The following is a 25,588-nucleotide window of genomic DNA, read 5'->3' as shown; positions in this document are numbered from 1 at the left end:
GTCGCTGTGCCGCAGCTGCCTGCCGGTGTGCGTTCCGCGTTCGGTGCAGCCATGAGCTTCCTCCGGAGTTTCCTGCCTCCCGGGCCCACGGAAGGGCTGCGGCACCAGCAGCCGGATACCGAGGCAGTCCTGAACGGGAAGGGCCTCGGCACCGGCACCCTCTACATCGCTGAGAGGTAGGGTCCCGGTTCCCCAGCGCTGGCCTCCTGCGCGCCGCCTCCCGCCTTGCTGGCGCCGGCGGTGTAGACGAGCCGGGCGAAATGAGAGCTCGGGCTGCCGGGATCGGCGGCGTTTGCGGCGCGTCGCCTCGAGGGTGCCCGGGCTGGGAGGAAGGCTGGAGTATTCTAGTGGCCTCCCCCTGTGGAGTCTCCCCGCCTGTCTTCTCCAGCCGGAATTTCTCCTCGTGTATTGTGCCCCTAACCGCCTGTGTACCGGCGATCTGGCGTGTGCCTTGCTCGTAACTCATGGTCCCTTTTTAAGGTTTTGAGTTCCAGGCTCTGAGGTAGTTTTTGGTGTGCCCGTGTTTCCGGCTGAACTGGTGCGGGAGATGTGGGTTCCGAACAGATGGTGGAGGATGTTGAGAGTTTGGTTAAGGAATGTAGGTTTTCTTCTGTAGATGTGGAGGGGAGGCAGGAACGTGCTCAACCCCACGCAGGCGGAGGTCACAGCCACAGGGACTTGATTCCCCTGTGGGGGCCCTGGAATCGATCCCCTGTTACGGAAACCTGTCTTAGAGGCTGCAGTTGTGGGACTGAGGTCCCTGTGCCCTTGACACGTGGTCCCCTTCATCTTCAAATCAACAGTGACACATGGAATCTTCCTGATCATTAAACCTCCCCGGCTCCCCCTTTTGCTACATCACATAGCAGCCAGAGAACTCTGCTTTTAAGGACTGATGTAATTACAGTGGACCCATCCGGATCACCCAGGCCAATCTGTTTGTGTTTTATTGTCAGGTTCTTAGTAACCTTACATACATTTATAGAGTCGCTTCTGCCACGTAACATTCACAGGCATGGTACCAGGGGATGAAAGTCATGAGGGCCAGTTTTTTGCCTACTACAGAGTCTTGGGCACAGAAAACTGTAGAAAATTACTGGTGTAGAGGAGAACTTGGGCAAAGCTTGGGCTTTTGGCCAATCAGTGAGATAGTAAACATGGATGGGGAGGAAAGCAAATTTGGGCTGAGGAGCAGATAATGAGTTTGGTTTGAAAGTGGGTGTGGTTCAACATAAGCTCATGTAATTTAGGGAAACACAATTAGAGATTTGGAAGTCGAGGGAATTGATTGGATAACCTGGAAGTGAAGAGGGCCAAGCGTAGAACCGTGGGGAGGCACTTACACTAAGAGATGAGTCATGGAGATGAGGCTTGAGAAAAGAGGAGGAAAGAGCAGTCAAATGAAATAAAACCTGAAAAGCTGCCGTTGAGTTCCACAAGGAAATCTGGTGATCTTGGGAAGAGCATGGAACACAGAGATATTCCCTGCCTCTCTCCAGTCCTTTTTTCTTCGTGGCATCTCTGTATTTGGCTCTTCTTTATACAATTTCATTCTATGGGAAGATATTTACATTATGGAAAGTTTCAAACGTAAAGGAAAATTGCAAGTGTTGTTAATACCTCTATGGTCTCATAATGATTCAATAATTATTTGGCATATTAAATTCTTGAGCTACTTGAGACTTGCAAATATGTTTTTACTTTATTTGTAAATACTTTAAAATCTTCAAAGAACAAAGATATTCTTCTGTATAAGCGCAATATGATTTGCATACTCAAGAAGTATAACTTTTTAACTTCTTACCTGTTTTTTTTTTTTTAAAGATCTATTTTATTTATTTGAAAGACAGTTACAGAGAGAGGTAGAGACAAAGAGAGAGAAAGGTCTTCCATCTGCTGGTTCACTCCCCAAATGACTGCAGTGGCCAGAGCTGAGCCGATTTGAAGCCAAGAGCCAGGAGCCTCTTCTGGGTGGGGGCAGGGGCCCAAGGACTTAGGCCATCTTCCATTTGCTTTCCCAGACCATAGCAGAGAGCTGGATCGGAAGGGGAGCTGCTGGGACTTGAACCCATGCCCATATGAGATGCCAGTGCTAGAGGCCAGGGCTTTAACTTATTGCACCACAGCGCTGGCCCCCGTTCCTGTTTTTTTAAAATATTATTTATTTCACGTTTTCACTAACAAATCTTTTTATTTAAAAAAATGTATTTTGGTAAAATATACATGCAGAAAGAATGTTATAGATGTATGATTTAAAGCATATATACATAAATATACCTGTATATCCTGGTGGGCTCTGTGGCACAGCAGGTTAAACTGCTGCTTGGGACGCCCACACCCTGTATCAGAATGCCAGTTCCTACCTTGGCTCATTTGCTTCTGATTCAGTTTCCTGCTAGTGGCCCTGGGAAAGCAGTGGATGATGGGCCAAGTGCTTTGGTTCCTGCTCTGCATGTGGGAGACCCAGATGGAGTTCCTGGCTGCTGGCTTCAGTGTGGCCCAGCCCTGGCTCTTGTGGGCGTCTGGGGAGTGAACCATTGAATGAGATATCTCTCTCTCACTTTCTTTCTCTCTCTCTCTCTCTCTCTATGTTGCTATGCCTTTAAAGTAGGTGAACATAAACAAATAAGCATTATTTGACAAGGAATACAAGAACAACACTATCAGTACCTTGGATATCTCTGATCATCCTTTTTTACTTGTTAGTCACACCTCCTTGGTCTTGTTCCCCTCATTTTTTTGTTCTTTCCCACTTAGCATTTCCAAGACCTGATGGGTTTTAACAAAGTGGGAAGGCTTCCTGAAAAGTGTGGCCAATGATATTAACAGTTGGCCAGGTGAATGGGGTAGACCCTGGGACATGATCTAATTAGAGGAAACAAGGCTGGTGTTTGGCACAGTGTTAGAGATGGCACTTGGGGTGCCTGCCTCCCATATTAGAGTGCTTGGATTGGCATCCTGGCTCCGTTTCTGATTCTAGCTTTGTTTTGATGGACACCTTGGAAGGCAGCGAGTAATGGTCCAAGTAGTTGGATCTCTGCCACCCACGAGGGAGAACTAAATTGAGTTCCAGGCTCCTGAATTGGGCCTGGCCCAGCGTGACTGTTGTGAGCATTTGGGGAGTGAACACAGTGGGTAGAACCTGTGTGTGTGTGTGTATGTCTATCTGTCTGTCTGTCTCTGTCTCTCCCTCTCCCTCTGCCTTTCAAATAAGCAAATAAATAAATCTTGAAGAAAGATTATGAGCACTTCATGGAAGTGCTGTGCGGTGGCAGCATCTGTGTTCTGTCAGCAGTAAGAAACTACAAAGAAATTATTATGTTCTTTTTAAAGTAAAGTCTATAATTTGGTATACATCAGTTGTATGTTTGGGTTTCAGTTTTTTCATCTCCTGACTGAATCATTAAAGTTTTGTGACTTTATATATTTGAAGTGATTTTGGATACTCAAGTCTAGGACCTTCTTTTCTGAGTTGTGATAATGCTAGGAGATCTTTTTTTTTTTTTTTTTTAAAGATGTATTTATTTACTTGAAAGGCAGAGTTACAGAGAGATTGGCTGATTTGTTCTCAAATGCCCAGGAAAGCTGCAGCTGGGTCCGACCAAAGCCAGGAGCCAGAAGCTCCATCCAGGTCTCCTGGGTAAGAGGCAGAAACCCAAGTTAAGCCGCTTCCTTCCAGGCTCATTAGCGGGAAGCTGGGTCCGGAGCAGAGCAGCTGGGAGTTGAATTGACACTGTTGTGGGGTGCTGTTGTCTCAGTGGCAGCTTAACGTGCTGCCTCACAGTGCTGACTTCCTGCCCCTCTTAGTCAAAGACACAGGGAGAGAAAGAGTTCTTGAATCTGCATGGTCACTCCGCAGATGCCCACAGCAGCTGGGGCTGGGCCAGATCAAACCTGGGAGCCAGGAACACCAGAAAAAAGGCAAAACCAAGTTTGCTGAAAATCTTTTCAAATGACAGGCCTTATTTTCTTGGTTTTGCTGTTTTTAAGTGTACAGTTAAATAGGCTTTAGTATAGAGTTTTACAAATGTTGGGGCAACCTAATATTCTGCCTTTGCTTTTGGTGCTGCTTTTGTTATACATAGATGAACCATTAGCCATAGATTTCCTTCTAGGGGGCTGAGGTATATAGTTCAACCTCCCCTCACTCTGAACACGAATGAATTCACACTGCCACATTGTACACTGTTGCTGCCCAGGGGAGTCCTAGGTTCTCTTATGCTTTTGTTTTTGCTTGGTTAGAAATTAAACTGCCAGATTTGTTGAAGTTGTGTAGAAAATAGGGTGAAATGAGTGTTTTTGCACTAAATTTCTTTTATAATAACAGCTCTATTTAGGTAATTTACATAGCAATTTTGGGGTGGGCATTTTACCTAGACACCTGACACCCAGGGCCCTATTTCAGAATGCTTGGATTTGGCGTCTGTCTCCGGCTCTCAGCTTCCTGCTAATTTGGACTCTGGGAGGCGACAGTGATGGCTCAAGTGATTGGGTTCCTGCCATACAGGAGGAAGCCCGGCTTTGAGTTCCCAGCTCCTGGCTTTGTCCCTGTTCCAGCCTCAGCCTTCACAGGTATTTGGAGAGTGGACTGGTGAATGGGAGTTTTCTCTCTCTTTGTTTCTCAGATAAACTAAAAATAAATAAAGGTACAATTCAGTGACTTTAGTTGACTTACAGAGCCACTTCCTCCCAGGGTCTGCATTGGTAGGAAGCTGGAATCAGGAGTTGGAGTTGGCAGGCAAACTCAGGCATTCTGATGTGGGATGCGGGAGTCTTAACCAGGAAGGTAGAGCCTCATTTTGCATTAACATATTTTATGACTTCCTCAGGAATTTTTGCTTATTACTTTTTTCCCTGCTAAGCAGTACAATTCAAATGGGTGAAGTATTACTAAAATATTCAACAACCCCTATTCAAAACTCAATATGCTGATCTTGGTGATATGTCCTTTTGTTACATCAGTAAGATATTTGTGTTTGATCGTGTTTGAGGACAAACTAAACCTAGCTTATCTGTGACTATCTTTTTTTTTTTTTTTTTAATTTATTTTTTCATTTGGAAGGCAGAGTTACAGACAGGGAAGGGAGGGCAGAAAAGTGAGAGATAGAGAGAGAGAGAGAGAGAGAGAATGAATATCATCCATTTGCTGGTTCACTCCCGAAATGGCTGCAAAAGCTGGGGCTGGGTCAGGCCCAAGCTAGCAGCCAGGAGCTTCACTCAGGTCTCCCACTGCTTTCCCAGGCACCTTAGCAGGGAGCTGGATCTGAAGTGGAGCAGCCGGGACTTGAACTTGTGCCCATGTGGGATGCCAGCGTTGCAGGCAGCAGCTTAATCTGCTGTGCCACAACTCTGGCCCCAGTGACTATCTCTTAAAGCTGCAAAATAAATAAAAGACCTCAACATGAAATTTATCTTTCAAGGTAATAAATTCTTTTCTGACTTGTGATTAAAGCCATTTCATGTATATGTCATGTAATGTAGGATTAGTGGAGAATGGAGAAGTTAGTGATTACCAGATATTTATTGCATACTTTACTGCTGAGTACTATACATATATATATTTATTTTAAATATTTATTTATTTATGTATTTATTTGAAAGCCAGAGTTACAGAGAGAGAGGGAAAGAGAGAGAGAGATAACTTCCATCCACTGGTTCAGTCCCCAAATGGCTGCAGTAGCCAGAGCTGGGCTGATCCAAAGCCAAGAGCCAGAAGCTTCCTCTGGGTTACCCATGTGGTTGTAGGTGCCTAAGTACTTGGACCCTCTTCCACTGCTTTCCCAGGCACATTAGCAGGGAGTTGGAGCTGAAGAAGAGTAGCTGGGACTCGAATCAGTGCCCATATGGGATGCTGGCACTGCAGGTGGTGGCTTTACCCCATACTCTGTTCCAGGCCCCTGTGCTTATGTTTTTTAAGAATATTAAATAAAGGGGCCAGCACTGTGGCACAGCAGGTTAAAGCCCTGGTCTGCAGCACTGGCATCCCAGACAGAACTGGCTGATGGAAGGTGAGCTACTTAACAGCGGGACTGGCCCTATCACATTCTTTTATTTAACATTTTTTAAAAGATTTATTTTATTTATTTGAAAGCGTTAGAGAGAGAGAGGTCTTCCAACTGCTTTAATTATTGATAATTAAATATAAGATTAATTATCATAGAGTTAAATGCTAGGTAGTATATTAGTGTAAGTGCAACTTAGAAGAAAGCATCATGGGCCAGAGTAGTTGCATGGAGGCCTCATGGAGGAGCTGGAGCTTAATTAGATGAGAAGGATTTGCAGAAGCATAGAGGGCACTTGAAGACATTCCAAATAATAAGCATAAAAGGCTTAGAAACACATGTGTGACTTATAAAAATTGCATTTCAAATCTTTTTCAATTTATAGCTAGAGGAAAAGGGATCATTACAGAATTAGTCTTAAAATTCAATTCCAACTGCTGAATTTCTAATTTTAGGAATATTTCTACACAGTATACTTGAATTTATTCAAATGCCTAAGTGTTTCTAAGCTGGACCTGAATAAGCTTTGAGGTTTTAAATTAAGATTTAATCTCTAAAACTAATCTGCTTAAAACATGTTTTTCAGCCGCCTGTCTTGGTTAGATGGTTCTGGATTAGGATTCTCACTGGAATATCCCACCATTAGCTTACACGCGGTATCCAGGGACCCAAATGCCTATCCACAAGAGCATTTGTATGTTATGGTAAATGCCAAATTTGGAGGTAGGTATGCTGTAATTTAATCTAATGCTTTCTTTGGTAGCAGGATATACTTTAAAAAGCATTTTTGATGATATATTCAAGCCATGGGCCCACTTTAGATAACAACTTATTAAGCAAGGTTTTAGCATAGTAAAATAATTTGGACACCTGAAGTCCTATGAGCATTTGTTTTGTGTTTATACCTTTTATGTTCCATATTTTTGCACATACAGTTCTCTTGTTGCTTGGTTATATGTTTTGTGCTTCTTCCTCTGTGTTTTAATGGTTTCTTCTTTTTGTCTTAAAGCAGTATGTTTTTTTTCCTAAGAATTTAGGATAAAACTGTTTTTGTTTTGTTGTAGTGACAGTTTTCAGTGGGGAGTGGAAGGATTTTTCATGTAACTCCACTCACCCTCTGTCTTTACATTTGGTAATGACATTCCCACTGGAGTGGGTCCGAATGCTACTGGCATCTAATAGTTAGATGCCACAGATGCTATTTCAATCCTACAATGTACAGGGAACCTTTCCACAACAAAATTATCCAGTCCAAATGTCAGTAGTGTCAAGATTGAGAAACCCTGGGTTACAAGATTCCCAAGTTTTGCTGCTGGAGATAACTGTAAAGATCAATGAAAATCTGGTGAAGTTGTTTGCTTTTAAAATGATGAGGAGCTTTCCTCCGAAATCATGTAAAAGAAATAATCCCATGAATTTCCCTTGTAAGCTATTGTGCCTTCAAAAGAGGATTTTAATAATCATTCCAGATATAATATGACCATTTATATTCAGCTGTGAAACTAATTATTTACTCATTTTTAGAAGGTTGGCAAGCCCTGCCTCATTAAGTGGTAATGACTTGATGCAGCTATTGGAAAATTTTTTTAAATAAATAAATCTTTTTTTAATTTAATAAATGTGAATTTACAAAGTGCAACTTTTGCATTGTTGTGGCTTCCCTCCTGCAAAATAAATAAATCTTTTAAGAGTTCATGTTCAACCATTTTTGTACACTTTTTTTTTTTTTTTTTTTTTTTGACAGGCAGAGTGGACAGTGTGAGAGAGAGACAGAGAGAGAAGGTCTTCCTTTTGCTGTTGGTTCACCCTCCAATGGCCGCCGCTGCAGCCGGCGCACCGCGCTGATCCGATGGCAGGAGCCAGGATCCAGGTGCTTTTCCTGGTCTCCCATGGGGTGCAGGGCCCAAGCACCTGGGCCATCCTCCACTGCACTCCCTGGCCATAGCAGAGAGCTGGCCTGGAAGAGGGGCAACCGGGACAGAATCCGGCGCCCCAACCGGGACTAGAACCCGGTGTGCCAGCGCCGCATGGTGGAGGATTAGCCTATTGAGCCACGGCGCCGGCCTCACTTTTTTTTTTAAGATTTATTTATTTATTTGAAAGAGTTACACAGAGAGAGAAGGAGAGGCAGAGACAGAGAGAGGTCTTTCATCTGCTGGTTCACTCCCCAGTTGGCAGCAACAGCCGGACCTGCACCGATCCGAAGCCGGGAGCCAGAAGCTTCTTCCGGGTCTCCCACATGGGTACAGGGGCCCAAGCACTTGGGCCATCCTCTACTGCCTTCCCAGGCCACAGCAGAGAGCTGGATTGGAAGAGGGGCACCTGGGACTCAAACAGGTGCCCATACAGGATGCTGGCACCGCAGACAGGGGATTAACCTACTGCGCCACGTTGCCAGCCCTCAAGTATAACATCTAAAGGTGGTCTTGACAGCCAGTTCCTAATGCTTGTGTGGAATGTCCCTAAATAGTCTCCAGCATTGTTACTGGGCAAAAGTGCTTATCAAGTAAAAGACTGAAGAGGTAGGATACTAGCAGAGGAGGAAAAAGCACTGAATAAGAAAACTGCTTAACTTGCTAGACAAGTCATTTTCATCTTTCTCAGCCTCAATTTTCATCTAAAAAATTAGGGGTTTGTGTTAGTATCCGATTCTGAAACCTGGCTGAATGTTAGAAATACCTGGGGAGCTTATTTAAAATGTAGCTACTGCAAGTTCTAAAATACAAACTAATAGTTCAAGTGGTTTGGGGTAGGTATTTTAAATGTATGCTGTATATGATTATTTGCTTGACATTGATGTGATTATGATTATATCCTTATAAAAATATTAGGATTTTCCATTTTACTAGAGTAAGGGGTTCTTCCTTTGTCAGGTTTTTGTTTTTGTTTTTTGAGATTTATTTTGCTTATTTGAAAGGGAGAGAGAGAGAGGGAGAGACAGAGAGAAATGAGAGGTTTCCCATCAGCTGGTTCACAGCCAAGGTTGGGCCAGGCCAGAGCCAGGAGCTTTATCCATGGTTGTCAGGGGTCCAGGGACTTGGGCCATCTTGCACTGCTTTCCCAAATGCATTAGCAGGGAGCTGGATTGGAAGTGGAGCAGCCAGGACTAGAACTGGAACCCATATGGGATGCCAGCACTGCAGATGGCAGCTTAACCCCCTATGTTCAACGCTGGCCCCTCCTGGGTCACGTTTATTTCAGTAGTTCTCCAGTCCTACTTATCTTGAACTTCTCTCATAAGTTACACATGTTAGGATCATGCTTTTGTAGCCTTAGCTCTTCACATTGTGATTCTCCAAGTTCTGCATTTATTTTTCTCTTTGGTCTGCTTTCATTAAGTATCTCTTAAAAAATGACCATCAGAGGCCGGCACTGTGGCATAGTGGGTAAGGCCCACTGCCTGCGATGCCAGAATCCCATATGGGCCCCGGTTTGTGTCCCAGTTGCTCTGCTTCTGATCCAGCTCTCTGATAATGTGCCTGGGAGGGCAGCAGAGGGTGGCACAAGTGCTTGGGCCCCTGTACCTACATGGGAGACTCGGAGGAAGCTCCTGGCTTCTGGCTTTGGATCAGCCCAACCCTGGCCATTTCAGACATTTAGGGGAGTCAACCATTGGATAGAAGACCTCTCTGTTTTTCCCTCTCTCTATAACTCTGCCTCTCAAGTGAATAAATAAGTCTTTAAATAAATAAAAAGTTAAAAAAAAAAAAAGGACTTAGTGATATAACCCTTTAGTTGTTTCGTATGAGTAAAATCGCTGCATTAAGGTAAGAAACATTTTTAAAGCTCTTAACATATTTTGTGACATTGCTTTCCAAAAAGTTTACATCAATTTACACTTTCAGTAGTGGTGTATATAAAGGTACTACCTTGAGGCAAGTGATGTGGCACAGTGGATTAAGCTGCTGCCTGCAGTGCTGGCTTCCAACATGGGTGCTGGTTCGAGTCTTGGCTGCAGAGTCCCAGCTGCCCACTTCTTATCCAGCTCTCTGCTAATGCGCCTGGGAAAGCAGTGGAAGATGGCCCAAGTCCCTGGGCCCCTGCCACCAATGTGGGTGACCTGGAAGAAGCTCCTGGCTCCTGGCTCCTGGCTTTGGCCTGGCCCAGCCATGATTGTTGAGACTATCTGGGGATTGAACCAGCAGATGGAAGATTTCTCTCTGTGTCTCCTTCTCTCTGTAACTTTGGCTTTCAAATAAATAAATAAATCTCTTAAAAAAAATATGTACCACCTTTCCACTTATCTTCATCAGCATGGACAATTAACTTTTTTTTTTTTTTTTTAGATTTATTTATTTATTTGAAAGGCAGAGTTACAGAGAGGCAGCAGGGGGAGGGGGCCTTCCATCACTGGTTCACTCCCCAGGTGGCTGCAACGGCTGGAGCTGTGCCAATCCGAAGCCAGGAGCTTCTTCCGGGTCTCCCATGTGGATATAGGGGCCTAAGGACCTGGGCCATCCTCCACTGCCTCCCCAGGTGATAGCAGAGAGCTGGATGGGAAGTGGAGCAGCTAGGACTCTAACCACTGCCCATGTGGGATTCTGGCACTACAGGCGGTGGCCTTACCCACTACGTCACATGGCTAGCCCAATAATTGACATTTTTGTCAATGGTAACTTTAATATAGTAAATTTTAATTTTTTATGTAAATTTATAATTTATAGTAATTTTTAATTTATTTTTTATTTTTTTTATTTTATTTTTTTTATTTTTTTGACAGGCAAAGTGGACAGTGAGAGAGAGAGACAGAGAGAAAGGTCTTCCTTTGCCGTTGGTTCATCCTCCAATGGCCGCCGCGGCGGGCGCTCTGCAGCCAGCGCACCGCGCTGATCCGATGGCAGGAGCCAGGAGCCAGGTGCTTTTCCTGGTCTCCCATGGGGTGCAGGGCCCAAGCACCTGGGCCATCCTCCACTGCACTCCCTGGCCACAGCAGAGAGCTGGCCTGGAAGAGGGGCAACCGGGACAGAATCCGGCGCCCTGACCGGGACTAGAACCCCGTATACCGGGACTAGAACCCCGTATGCCGGCGCCTCAAGGCGGAGGATTAGCCTAGTGAGCCGCGGTGCCGGCCTTAATTTTTTATTATTATCAATTTTGAGCATCTATTTAGATGTTTTGATAACATACCTTTTATTATGAAATAATCGAAGCATATTGAAAAGCACAGAGAATAGTAAAACAGGTATTCAATATCTAGTGCAAATTGTAACTTTTTTCATAATTATTGTAGGCTTTTTTAAGAAAACATCAATCTGCTGAAACTCCCACCCCTTTTTTAAAGATTTATTTATTTATTTATTTGAAAGAGAGGGGGAGAGAGAGAGATCTTCCATCTGCTAGTTCACTCTTCAAGTGGCTGCAAAGGCTAGGCTGGGCTAGGCAGAAGCTAGGAGGCAGAAGCTTCATCCAAGTCTCCCACATGGGTATAGTGGTGCAAACACTTGGGAGATGGATCAGCAGTGAAGCAGCTGGGACATGAACCGGTACCTGTATGGGATGCTGGCATCACTGGAGGCAGCTTAACCTGCTCTACCACAACACTGACCCCTAAAACCCTTTTTGTTTGGCTACGCATTTCCTTCTCTACTCTGACTGCAGGAGATGATGTGTGTGCATATATGCTCATAAACAACATGTAATGGTTTTGTTTTGTATTTAAAATGTTAATGTAAATAAATAGTATATACATTCTGCAACTAGCTTTTTTTAAAGAGTATTTCATTAGTTCATACAGTACATCAGTATTGTGCAGAAATTCCTTGGGTACAATATGTGGATGTGGAATTGCTAGGTAGTAGGGAATGAGTATCTCTAAGGTGATTATAGCAGCTTTCACTACTACCAGCATAATGCTAGTTTTCTTTAACAAAAATCTGTATTCTTTCTTATCTACAGACCTGGTTGACTTACATGTTGGGTAAGTCGACTTCTATGGACTTTAGTTTTCTCATCTGTAAATTGTTGGTGATGAACCACATTAGTGATTTACAGAGTGTTGCTGAACCTTTTGTTTCAAGGTGAAAGGGAAAAGAAGCCGATGACTGGAACTATACTTATTAGAAACCTGAGTATTTGGGTCTTTTCATCCTCATTCTGGCCTCACAGGGGCTCTGGAATCCTTAGGACTCAGTGAAGCACTGTGCAGCTAGACCAGAGACTATTCAGAGCCTTTTTAAGCTCTAAAATAACCACTATTGGGGGGCCGGCGCTGTGGCGCAGTGGGTTAAAGCCCCAGCCTGCAGTGCTGGCATCCCATATGTGTGCTGGTTCTAGTCCCAGCTGCTCCTCTTCCGATCCAGCTCTCTGCTAATGGCCTGGGAAAGCAGTGGAAGATGGCCCAAGTCTTTGGGCCCCTGCACCCACGTGGGAGACCTGGAAGAAGCTCCTGGCTCCTGGCTTCAGATCGGCGCAGCTCCGGCTGTTGCGGTCAGTTGGGGAGTGAACCAGCGGATAGAAGACCTCTCTCTCTCTGACTTTACCTCTCTCTGTAACTTTTTCAAATAAATAAAATAATTTAAAAAATAACCACGATTGGAAATAAAAATTGAAGTGCAACATTCAGATTTATCAGTAAGCATCCTCTAGGAAATTCTCTTAGCTTTTTTTTTTTTAAGTCAAACACATGGCATATTAAAAAGTTATTTATTCCTTTTCCAGAAGAATCAAAAGAACTTGTTGCTGATGAAGAGGAAGACAGTGATGATGATGTTGAACCTATTTCTGAATTTAGATTTGTACCTGGTGATAAATCAGCATGTGAGTGTTCCGTGTATTGATTCTTTTCCCTTTTTTCACAAGCGTCCTCCCCCAGCCCCGTTCATGGTCTCTCTCTTGTTGTCTTACATACACACCTCACTTTTATCAACATTTCGTCAGTTGTATTGCCCTTTCTTTTTTGTGTCTGTAATACTGAGAACAGACACTTATAATAACGATTGTGAATGTAGCAAGCATATTGTATGTAACATGTTACCTAGTATGTTTTGCTAATGGAGGGTCAGTTTTATTCATTCATTTTATTGATTGATGCTCTTGACTTCGAATCTCATCTAAAGGATGAATGGCAAAGGAGTCACAGCAATTGCACAGAAGATGCCAAGACAACTAGAAAGAGCCCTGTCGGTTGAGAGAGGCATTCCCCTGATACCAACGATCTGACAAGGACTTGGCCCCTTTTCTCAGAAAATCCAACTAGCCATGAAGAGATCTCAGTAATATCTCAGAATGAACATTTATTTTGTGACTTGCCCATTGCCTCAGGCACTTCCAGAATTGGTCCTACTTGGAATCTGGCAGGTTTTGCAGACATTATCCTAGTATACCTCTTGTGTACCTGTTAAATTTCTTAGCACTGGTGGTTTTTATTAAAATTGTATGGTGAAAAGTCTTAGTTAAAACTTCATTTTCTTGTTTAGTGGAGGCAATGTTCACTGCAATGTGTGAATGTCAGGCCTTGCATCCAGACCCTGAGGATGAAGATTCAGATGATTATGATGGAGAAGAATATGATGTGGAAGCACATGGTTAGTGAATAGATTTTTTAAATGTTTGTCTGCTTTAATGTTTCATTTTTGAGCATTTATGTGTACTGTAGACAGAGGATTGTAGGTCTTTATAGTTAACATGTTCCTTCAAACAGGTCACTGCCAAAGTCATTTCTTTTTTCCTAGAACCATACTTCATTTAAGAATCTCTTCCATTGCTTTTCTAGACTAGAATGTAGTCCTCAGCTTGATGGTGTCTTGCAGCTCTTGAGGCACCTGCTGTTCTCTTTTCTCCACTTCTGTTATGCCCTTTCCTCCTTGTGCATTTCCTTCCTAGGCTGAGACAAACTCATCTCTAGGATTCTCTATCATATACTTAAATATTTACTCTTCTTTCGTTCGTTCATTCTTTCTTTCTTTTCTTTTTTTTTTTTTTTTTTTTTTTTTTTTTGACAGGCAGAGTTAGCCAGTGAGAGAGAGAGAGAGAGAGACAGAGAGAAAGGTCTTCCTTCTGTTGGTTCACCCCCCTCCAAATGGCTGCTACGGTTGGCGCAGCGCGCTGTGCCGATCTGAAGCCAGGAGCCAGGTGCTTCCTCCTGGTCTCCCGTTCGGGTGCAGGGCCCAAGCCCTTGGGCCATCCTCCACTGCCTTCCCAGGCCACAGCAGAGAGCTAGACTGGAAGAGGAGCAACCGGGATAGAACCGGCGCCCCAACCGGGACTAGAATCCGGAGTGCCGGTACCGCAGGTGGAGGATTAGCCTAGTGAGCCTCGGTGCTGGCTAAATATTTACTCTTCTTTCTAATATTTTTAATTTTTTTGTCCCTTTTTGGTTGTTTTTTCTGCTTTTTTTTTTTTAAGGAGCATGTATTTTAATCAGGAAAAGCCTTCAATACAAATTCCCATCAAACTAATTAGCACTCCCCTGAAAATTCTCACCTTGGTATAATATAGGAGTCCCTGGCCTTGCGAGCACCCTCTTTCATTGCAGTCCTAGAACGTGTGATTCTTTGGGAATTGCTGTTTACTGGCATTACTTCTTGGAATCCTTTTTCATCTTATATGATAGGTATATTTTCTTTGTATTTCTGTCTTCAAGGGTCAACTTTGTCAATGAATGTTGAAAAGACAAGTACTTTCCTGAAAGCCTGTTTCCACTGCTCCTTACATCTTCAGCAAATGCTTTATTGGTTACCCATGTGTTTTTTAGTTATTATGTGACCGCTTGTAAGTTTTTTTATTTGTTTAGAACAAGGACAGGGGGATATCCCTACGTTCTATACCTATGAAGAAGGATTGTCCCATTTAACAGCAGAAGGCCAAGCCACATTGGAGAGACTAGAAGGAATGCTTTCTCAGTCTGTGAGCAGCCAATATAACATGGCTGGAGTTCGGACGGAAGATTCAATAAGAGATTATGAAGGTGAGTGACCTGTCTCTGCAGTGTGAACAGGCAAGTGGCCATTTAGAAAATGGGGGACTTTATGGGCAGACATATAGGTTCTTTAGGGAACTCTTAAGACAAAGAATCTCTGAATTAACTCTTTATAGTACTTAAGCAAATGGAGAATTACATACAAAGGGGATTCATATATAATTTTTTGAAATTATTTTTCCCCCTTAACTGTATTTTTTGATGTTCCTGAGACAAATATTTGTTTACGATTAACTATCCATTGCATATCTGTATTAGTTTCCTAGGGCTGTCAAAACAAAGTACCATGGACTGCTTGGCTTAAATGCAGTAAAACTTTGTTGTCTCATAGCTTTGGAGGCTGGAAGTCCCAGCATAGTTCCCTGTGAGATTTTGTCGGGGGAAGATCTGTGCCCAGGTCTCCTTCCTTGTCTTATCCACGACTAATTTATCCCTGTGTTTTCATATTGCTTTTCCTCTCTCTGTGTCTGGGTCCCAAGTTTCTCTCTTCTATTAGGATTCCCCAGAGAAACAAAACCAACATGCACACACACAGAGACATCCCTGCATTTTACCTGTCTCTCCTGTAATAACTGCTGTTACTGTTTAAAATTTACTATTTATTTCATAGGTTAAAATGTTGGGATGTTTCCGTCTATGTGTGTATTTAGAGAGATTTATTTTAAGAAATTGGCTAATCTCATCTAAAAAAAACCTCTACAGAAACATCTAGAGTAGTGTGTTGCAAACTATGTACATGGCCTAGCCATGAGGATACCAGTCCAACTGCATTAAAGGCTACTCTGATGACCTCAGTTTAACTTCATTGTAAACCTCTGTAAGGTCCATATCTTCATATAAGATCATATTCTGAGGTACTGGAGGTAAGGACTTTAACATGCATTTTGGGGAGATACGCATCCACCAGAATACTCTAAGACAATGAAATCTCAGAAAAAACTTTTGAAGGATAGGAAGCCAATGTAGAATTATATTTCTCACTACCATTACATAAGAATTCCCAGGGCCAGTATTGTGGTATAGCGGGTTAAGCCTCTGCTTGTAGGGGTGGCATCCCACCTGGCTGCTCCACTTCTGATATAGTTCACTGCTAATGTGCCTGAGAAAGCAGGGTAAGCTGGTCCACGTGCTTGAGCTCCTGCACCCATGTGGGAGACCCAGAAGAAGCTCTGGGCTCCTGGCTTCGGCCTGGCCCAGTCCCTGCTGTTGCAGCCATTTGGGGAATGAACCAGCGGATGGAAGATAACTCTCCCCGTGCTGTGTCTCTCCTCCTCTCTAACTCTGCCAGTCAAATGACCAAAAAAAATTTTTTTTTAATTCCCATTCTTGCATAATTTTTAGTGTCTTTTGATTTTGTTGTTTGTTTTGTTTTTAATTGAAAGGCAGTTACAGAGAGAGAGAGAGAAAGAGAGATCTTCCATCTGCTGGTTTACTCCTCAAATGACTGCAATGGCCAGGACCGGGCCACAGTGAAGCCAGGAGCCAGAAACTTCATCTGGGTCTCGCAAGTGGATGCAGGGACCCAAGCACTTGGGCCATGTTCTGCTGTTTTTCCCAAGTGCATTAGCAGGAAGCTGGATGGGAAGTAGAGGAGCCAGGACTCTTAACTGGTACACATATAAGATGCTGATGTCACAGGTGGCAGCTTAATCAGCTGTGCCACCAATGCCAGTCCCAACTTCTTGTGTCTTTTTGTATTAGTTACAAAAGCTGTCAGTGTTCATAATCAAAAAATTTAGAACATTAGAAAATACAATTTTCTGCTCCATATTATTCCGGTCCCATAGCAAAGACTTTTAAGGTCACAAACACTTTTCTCTAACATGAAATTTTTGAAACTTTTATACATAAGCCTCGTTAACATCTTGAAGTTGTCTATATGTGAGGACTTCAAAAACTTCAAATGGAATTAAAAGACAGTTTTAGGGGTGGGCACTGAGTGTCGCTTCCACTTCCAGCTCCCTTCCAGTGCACACTCTGGGAGGCAGCAGGATGATGGCTGAGGTATTTGGGTCACTGCAACCCACATGGTAGATCCAGATGGAATTTCTGGCTTTGTGTTAGCCAAACCACATTTGGGGAGTGCACTGGAGGATGGAAGATCCTTTGTTTTTCTATCTTGTCTGTCTGATTGTCTGCTTTTCAAATAAAATGTAAAAAAAAAAATTGAAAATGTACGTGCAAGTTTACTTTGGTACAGAAAAACTGTAAAATCTGGGCATGTGAGCAGGCTTCACAAATGTAATGAAAACTGCATGCTATGAAAAATCTGCATGCATTTCAAAAACTCTTGCATCAAACTGAAAGTCTTTTAATTCTGTTTTTCCACAAACTTTAACTTTTTTTTTTTTTTCCTTTGTGAGAGCTCCTGTTCTCCTTCATTCCCATATACCTGCTACAGCCACGGGCTGAATCCAGAAGCTGGTAACTGCAGTCAGATTTTCCATGTCAGTGGCAGGAACCCTAAGACCAGAGCTGTCACCTCTGCCTTCCTGGATCCACATTAGCAGGAAGCTGGGTTCAGGAGCCAGAGCAGGGACTCAAAATCAGATACTTCAAAGTAGGGTCCAGGTGTCCCAGTGAGCAGCTTAACCATTAGACCAAACACCTGCCCGTCAACAAACTTGGTTTTTTAAAACTATTTGGCTTTTTTTTTTAATTATTTTTATTAATTGAAAGGCAAACAAACTGAACTCCCAACCGTTGGCTGGGGCTTGGCCAGACTGAAGCTGGGTACTAAAAACTCCAGGTCTCTTGTGGGTGACAGGGACCCAGCTATGTGAGCTGTCACCTGCTGCCTCCCAGGGCGCATATTAGCAGGAAGGGAAAATCAGGAGTGGAGCCAGGACTTGAACCCAAGCACACCGGTATGGAATGTGGGCATTGCAAGCAGTATCTTAAGCACTAAGCTAAATGCCCATCCCTTCACAATTCTTTTTTTTTTTTTTTAATATGTTTATTTGAGAGGCATACTTAGAGAAAGAAGGAGAGGCAGACAGATAAAGAGGGATCTTCATCCACTGGTTCATTCCCCAAATGGCCGTAATGGCCAAGGGGCCAGACTGAAGTCAGGAGCCAGGACCTGCAGCCAGGTCTACCATGTAAGTTCAGATTGTTAAGTCAACAACAGGAGTCACTGTGCACTTACTCCTCATGTAGGATCTCTGTCCTTAATGTGCTGTACATTGTGATTTAATGCTATAACTAGTACTCAAACAGTATTTTTCACTTTGTGTTTCTATGTGGGTGCAAACTGTTGAAATCTTTACTTAATATATGCTAAACTGATCTTCTGTATATAAAGAGAATTGAAAATGAATCTTGATATGAATGGAAGGGGAGAGGGAGCGGGAAAGGGGAGGGTTGCGGGTGGGAGGGAAGTTGTGTGTGGGGGGGAAGCCATTGTAATCCATAAGCTGTACTTTGGAAATTTATATTCATTAAATAAAAGTTAAAAAAAAATCTTTATAGTAAGTACTTAGCGCAGATCTGTGAAGTGTAAACAACTGAAACTTACTGCATTTGTAAGTGCCTACCTAGAGTTTTTTTTTTTTTTTTTTTTTTTTTTGACAGGCAGAGTGGACAGTGAGAGAGAGAGAGAGACAGAAAGGTCTTCCTTTGCCGTTGGTTCACCCTCCAATGGCCGCCGCGGCCAGCGCACTGCGCTGATCCGATGGCAGGAGCCAGGTGCTTCTCCTGGTCTCCCATGGGGTACAGGGCCCAAGCACTTGGGCCATCCTCCGCTGCACTCCTGGAAGAGTGCTGGCCTGGAAGAGGGGCAGCCGGGACAGAATCCAGCGCCCCGACCGGGACCAGAACCCGGTGTGCCGGCGCCACAAGGCGGAGGACTAGCCTAGTGAGCCACGGCGCCGGCTGCTACCTAGAGTTTTTTAGTGTTGAGGTTTGAGAATTTTATTTGGCCTAAATCCATTTTTCTTTTGTTCCTTGATACTTTAATTTTCAAACAAGAGGAAAAATGGTAATGTTAACCAGCAGAGGGCACTAGCTTCCTTCTGGTGAACATTATAAATTGACTCTTTACCTGTCTGAAGTGCTCATGAGTATTGCTGAGCAACACTGTTTCTGTTCAGATGGCATGGAGGTAGACACTACGCCAACAGTTGCTGGACAGTTTGAAGATGCAGATGTTGATCACTGAAAATGGTTTATGCGGCTGGAAGGTGAGTAGTTTTATTTTCTCCCTTGTCACTGAACATGAAAATCATATGAAACGACCAATTTTTCTTTTCAGAATTCAAGAGAGCTCTATAGAATTAGCAGTTTCAGAAAATGTTGTTATCCATTTCTGAAGTTATTCCCAATTACATGGTTTTTTCCCCTAAGAAATAGAGGGCTGCATGCATGACAGTTTTACCATCTGCTGTGCATACCAAACACTGCTTTAGGCGTTGAGACTATGCAGAAGAATAAGACACTGACCTAACTTCAGTGAGTTTGCACGATTAGCCATGGTTATTAGTCATGTGTTCAGAAATGGAGCTCTCTCTGTAGACTCAGTTGGGAGCAGTATGGCCTGAGATCATGTCCTAGTTTGCTCTGGATTTAACTTTTTTCACTTGTGATGTTTGAAACCTTAACGTGATCATTAGAGAACACAAAGTGATTTGATGCAACTCATTGCTTTTCCCTTCCTTCCTTCCTTCCTTCCTGAGAGGCAGAGACAGAGAGAGCAAGGTCTTCGATTCACTGGTTCACTCCCCAGATGGTTGCAGTGGCCGGGGCTGTGCAGATCTGAAGCCAGGAGCTTCTTCTGGGTCTCCCACGTGGGTCCAGGGGCCCAAACACTTGGTCCATATTCTTCTGCCTTTGCAGGCCATAGCAGAGAGCTGGATCTGAAGTAGAGCAGCCAGGACTTGAACTGGAGCCCGTGTGGGATGCCAGCACTGCAGGTGGCAGCTTTACCCACTACGCCATAGTGCTGGCCCTGCAACTCACTGGTTTTCAACAGAAAAGTGGAAGTCACTCCAAAATGAGTTGAAGCCTTTAATCATAATCTCGTATGTGGTACTGCCCTTCTAAGGATAATGGAGGACCATGGTTGTAGGCACGTCAGTCTTGAAGGCTGATTGCTAACCAGGTCTGTGCAGTCCAAAGAGCCATTATTTCCCAAGTTGTTTCCTGCCTACTTTATGGTCAGCATAATCCTCTGCCAGTTTTCTCTCCTCTGACGCATTCTCCTGAGCTTTGCCTGAAGTTCCTCCTTAACTGCTGCTTACAGTGAGAAATATATTTCCATTTGGCAGGTTGAGTATTAAACTGTATGTTAAATATTAACTGAAGAGTCATGTAATTTGTTCCTGTCATAGACAGCTAGACAAGTAGCTTTCTTCTCTTCTCTTCTCTTCTCTTTTCTCTTCTCTTCTCTTCTCTTCTCCTCTCCTCTCCTCTCCTCTCCTCTCTCCTCTCTCCTCTCTCCTCTCTCCTCTCTCCTCTCTCCTCTCTCCTCTCTCCTCTCTCCTCTCTCCTCTCTCCTCTCTCCTCTCTCCTCTCTTCTCTTCTCTTCTCCTCTCTCCTCTCTCCTCTCTCCTCTCTCCTCTCTCCTCCCTCCTCCCTCCTCTCTCCTCCCTCCTCCCTCCTCCCTCCTCCCTCCTCCCTCCTCCCTCCTCCCTCCTCCCTCCTCTCTCCTCTCTCCTCTCTCCTCCCTCCTCCCTCCTCTCTCCTCCCTCCTCCCTCCTCCCTCCTCCCTCCTCCCTCCTCTCTCCTCTCTCCTCTCTTCTCTCTTTTTTCTTTTTTCTTTTTTCTTTTCTTTTTAAAGATTTGTTTATATATATTTGAAGGAGTCACAGAGAGAGATCGATCTTGTGTATGCTAGTTAACTCCCTAGATGGCCACAATGTCCAGGGCTGAGCCAGCTTGAAGCTAGGAGCCAGGAGCTTCATCCAGGTCTGCTGCGTGGATAGCAGGGTCTCAGACACCTAGGCCATCTTCCGTTGCTTCCCCAGGCCATTAGCAGAGAGCTGAATCAGAAGTGGAGCAGCTGGGACAGGAACTGACAACCATATAGGATGCTGGAGTCGCAGGTGGTGGCTTTACCCACTACACCACAATGCTGGCTCAAATAGTCCTTCTTATTTAAGCTGTAAGATTTTCACAGTTAAATTATCCCTTTCTCAATGTCCTTTCTCCTACCTCTGACTGTACAATAATATTGAAGCATGTGATAAAACATGGCAACATCTATGTAGATTGACTAGACTCTGCTCCTCTGTCAGTTACCTAGGTAGATTCTGAGGTCCTTCATTGTTTCCTGTTAGGATAAATATGTCAAAATTCTCTGTTTTATTTTGGCATAGACTTTAGTTCTGAACTATGGGCGGTTTTTTTCCCCAGTTGAAAGTTTTGCTATTCCCTGTTCCATTTTATATTGGAAACCAGCCTTTTAAAGTTCCGTTTACCCTACAAATTATTACCATTGTGGATGTAACATTAATGCTTTTACTAACAGGTAGTGGGTCTCTGCTTTCTTCTCCGGTCCTGCCAGTAGAACTGTCAGAGAATAACTTCTTAGAGTTCTGTGATTTATGTCTCTTCCCTTGAATACTTAATTCTTGTTTCCACAATTTTTTTTTTATTTTTTAAAATTTATTAGACAGGTAGAGTTACAGACAATGAGAGAGAGAGACAGAGAGAAAGGTCTTCCTTCTGTTGGTTCACTCCCCAAATGGCCGCCACAGCCGGCGCTGCACCGATCCGAAGCCAGGAGCCAGGTGCTTCCTCTTGGTCTCCCATGTGGGTGCAGGGGCCCAAGCACTTGGGCCATCCTCCTCTGCCCTCCCGGGCCACAGCAGAGAGCTGGACTGGAAGAGAGGCAACTGGGACAGAACCGGCACCCCACCTGGGACTAGAACCCAGGGTACCAGTGCCGCAGGTAGAGGATTAGCCATGTGAGCCACAGTGCCAGCCTCCACATTTATTTTGTCATTGGTAGCCAGACAATCTAAAATGTACAATGTATAATATCAGCTCTGCTAAAACCATGTTTTTCATATCACTGGAACTCTTAACTTTAATACTGATCACAGTTCCAGATGTGAATAACTTCACTGTTACTTCATGGGATCAACTTAAGTTGTCCTTTCCTTGTTTGTCATCACATTCTTCATAGCATGCTAATTTTTTTTTTCTTTTCGGTAATACTTGTATAGTAACTGTTTTACTGAAATTGGGGAAAAGATTTTTTGATCTTCAGGCTTTTGCATATTTCTTCTTGAAAAGTAGACTTTTCAGAGAACATCAGCCACTCTGTTAATAATGTTTATGAGAAACTCATTTGGTATGTCACTAATGGTTATGCAAATGGGGTGTTACAGCAGTCCCTGGCAAGGGTTGTTAGGATTCTTTGTAATTGTGAAATAACCATAAAATAGCCACAGATTTTCTAATGAGCCAGTGGTTTGTTTTCTGTTCATTTTATGCTAGACCTCAGAGGCAGGGAAATATTTTACTCATAAAATTGGTGCATGTTATTCTTCTGGATAATTGACCTGAATTCCGGATAGTCTTTGTAAATTTTGTATCACTTAATACTGTATGTGCCTTTAAAGAATGAACAGGAAGTTATTAGAGTGTTTATGCAACCACTAATAATTTCTAGTTAAGGGAACTTGGACCTCGCAGTGCATGAGTTGGGTAAATGCTGGAATGGTTACACTGTCACACTGGCTGTTCCTTTGGACAGGACATACTCTTATATCTCAGGCCCTGGTACTCTTGCTAAGGCATTCGATAAATACTTGCTATTATTACAATTATAAACATTGTAATCCTTTTGTTTTCCAGATTCTGCTTTATAACTGTAGGAAAGGACTTGGTGCCTCTTCCTGTCTGGAGTGGGGTTGATGAAAATGTTTTTGCTTCTTCAAAACTCACTTGAGCCAGTTCTTTCTTGAAACAGCAAGTTGTCACCAGCAGAAGAAACTATGACCTTTATTAACAAAGGTGAATTAACTAGGAAGGTATTTGTAGTCTATCACCCCTGAATTTTCTGTGTCTGGTTCCCCTTTGGGTGGGTCTGTAATTTCTGCCTTCACTGTATATGTCTTCTGTAAGCTAGCAGGCCTATGTGGTGAAATGCGCAGGAGCTGGGAGGTGTGGGTAGACTGGGTGGGAGAGGCTGAAGCTAAAATATGCCTCTTTGGGACTAAAGATACCTTTATCACTTAAAAAGAGAGAGATCTCAGAGGAATCCTATCTGCTGCTCATTCACAGAGTCTTTTACTGAAATGGGACCCAGATTAATTCAGCATCACTAGGTGACCTCTTTGGAAACCTCCCAGGCACTTGTACCACACTTCCACAGATGCTTCTGACTAGCCTTTGCTCCTTCCACCGTGCTTCCCTGTCTGCTCTGTTACAACCTCTGGGGTTATCTCTGGTTTCCAGTCGCTAGGCTAGTTTTCTGTAACAGAACAAGTGAAACTGTTATGAAGCCCTCAAAGTACTTCAAATGATAACTGTTTTGTCTTTGTAATAGCTTAACAAATAAATCTAGGTTTTCTATATTATTGTGCTCTCATTCTTGACTAAACCCATTAATAAGAAGTGCTTTTATGGCAAAAAGAGGATCTGTTGGTCTTCATTTTGTACACTTTTGTTGAAAATATGAAGTTAATAAACTGTACAGTTAGAATTTCTGGCAGGTATTTAATAAGGTAAAGATTTCTTCTTGGATCAAGAATAATTTCTTAGATTTATCAACTCTCAATTTTTAGTTTACACAAACAGCTGAATATTAAGAGACTAATTTGTAATTATAAATTTTAACTTGGACTTCAGATACCACCAGATTTAACAAGCTATTCAGAAACCTTTGAGGGGCCGGTGCTGTGGTGCAGTAGGTGAATCCTCTGCCTGCAGCGCCGGCATCCCATATGGGCGCCGGTTCTAGTCCCAGCTGTTCCTCTTCCAGTCCAGCTCTCTGCTGTGGCCTGGGAAAGCAGTGAAAGATGACCCAAGTCCTTGGGCCCCTGCTCCCACGTGGGAGACCAGGAGGAAGCTCCTGGCTCCTGGCTTTGGATCAGTGCAGCTCTGGCTATTGTGGCCGTTTGGGGAGTGACTCAATGGACCGACAACCTTTCTCTGTCTCTCCCTCTCACTCTGTGTAACTCCACCTCTCAAATAAATAAATTTAAAAAGAGAGAGAGAAAAAAAACATTTGGCTAGTTAATACTAAGGTCCAATTTGACACACTTTGGCTCAGTGTTCTTTTTAGTAGATTTGGTCATCCTCATCCTGCAAGGCAGACTGAAGAAAGTAATTTCCTTTTTATAACCTTTTTAAAAATAACCTTATAATAGGCAACTAAAAGAGCCACTTGGGGGGCCAGCACTATGGTACAGTGGGTAAAAGCCCTGACCCGTAGTGCTGGCATCCATTTGGCACCGGTTCAAGTCCTGGCTGCTCCACTTCCGATCTAGCTCTCTGCTGTGGCCTGGGAAAGCAGTAGAAGATGGCCCAAGTCCTTGGACCCCCTGCACCCGTGTGGGAGACCTGGAAGAAGCTCCTGGCTCCTGGCTTTGGGTCAGCTCAGCTCTGGCCGTTGCAGCCATCTGGGGAGTGAACCATCAGATGGAAGATCTCTGTCTCTCTGCCCTACGTCTTTGTAACTGTTTTTCAAGTAAATTAAACACACACACACACACACACACACACACTTGGAAAGGGAAACTAAGATTTACTGAGACCTTCTTTGTACCAGTTGTTGTCCTAGGTCCTTTACATGTATTACACAAATTCTCTCTTCTACAGGATTTTGAATGTTAAATTTCAGTAGACAGAATGGTAGTTTCCCAGATTTGTCTGCTACCAATCTGAACAGCACCCATAATTTTATTCCAGGAGTTTATACATTCTTCACTAAACAATCAAGATAGTTTCATGAACTGCTTTTAGAAATTCCATTTGAACCTTTCTTCCACCCTTTTTTTTTCTTTTTGTTAAGATTTGCTTCAAAGGCAGGGTGGCTAACAAAAAGAGATTTTCCATCTGCTGGTTCACTCCCCATATGGCCACAACAGCCAATTCTTGGTCAGGCCAAAGCCAGCAGCCAGGAACTCCATCTGTACCTCCCTCATGAGTGGCAGTGTCCTAAGTACTTTAGCCATCATCCTCACTGCATCACAGCATGCAAATTAGCTGGAAGTGCGATTGGCAGCAGTGGTGATACTTGATGAATGCAGGTGTCCCAAGTAGCAACTTAACTCACACCACCATACCCACCCTTGATTCACATTTTATTCATTTTTTTTTTTTTTCAAAGATTCATTTTATTTGAAAGGCAAAGTTAGGGGCCACACTGTGGTGTACTGGGTAAAGCTGCCACCTGCAGTGCTGAATTCACGTATGGACGCCAATTTGAGTCCTGAATGCTCCACTTCTGATCCAGCTCTCAGCTGTTGCTGACAGAGCTGAGCCGATCCAAAGCCAGGAGCCAGGAGCTTCCTCTGCATCTCCCATGAGGGTGCAGGGGCCCAAGGACTTGGGCCATTTTGTACTGCCCTCCCAGGCCATAGCAGAGCAGGATCTGAAGAGGAGCAGCCGGAACACAAAGCTGCGTCTGTATGGGATCTGGCACTGCAGGCTGGGGCTTTAACCCACTGCGCCGCAGCGCCGGCCCTGGAAGAAGCTTCTGGCTCCTGGCTTCAGATCA

The 25,588-nt window shown here is 43.6% G+C and overlaps 1 protein-coding gene across 1 annotated transcript; it reads left to right on the top strand.

Annotated features, from left to right (window-relative positions):
- The first annotated feature begins 2 nt into the window (after nt 1–2).
- CLNS1A (chloride nucleotide-sensitive channel 1A) lies at nt 3–23,441 on the top strand. The gene is given in 7 exon segments (NM_001171027.2): nt 3–176; nt 6,589–6,725; nt 12,660–12,758; nt 13,418–13,525; nt 14,734–14,907; nt 19,011–19,100; nt 22,720–23,441. Coding segments are annotated over 6 exon segments (711 nt in total). The 5' UTR covers nt 3–51; the 3' UTR covers nt 19,079–19,100; nt 22,720–23,441.
- Nucleotides 23,442–25,588: the final 2,147 nt, after the last annotated feature.

The sequence above is a fragment of the Oryctolagus cuniculus genome, chromosome 1 (assembly GCF_051225735.1).
Source record: "Oryctolagus cuniculus isolate XC-2025 breed Fujian yellow rabbit chromosome 1, ASM5122573v1, whole genome shotgun sequence".
Lineage (NCBI taxonomy): Eukaryota > Metazoa > Chordata > Mammalia > Lagomorpha > Leporidae > Oryctolagus > Oryctolagus cuniculus.
Note: the sequence above shows the minus strand (reverse complement) of the source record. Positions and strands in the feature narration are given on the sequence as shown.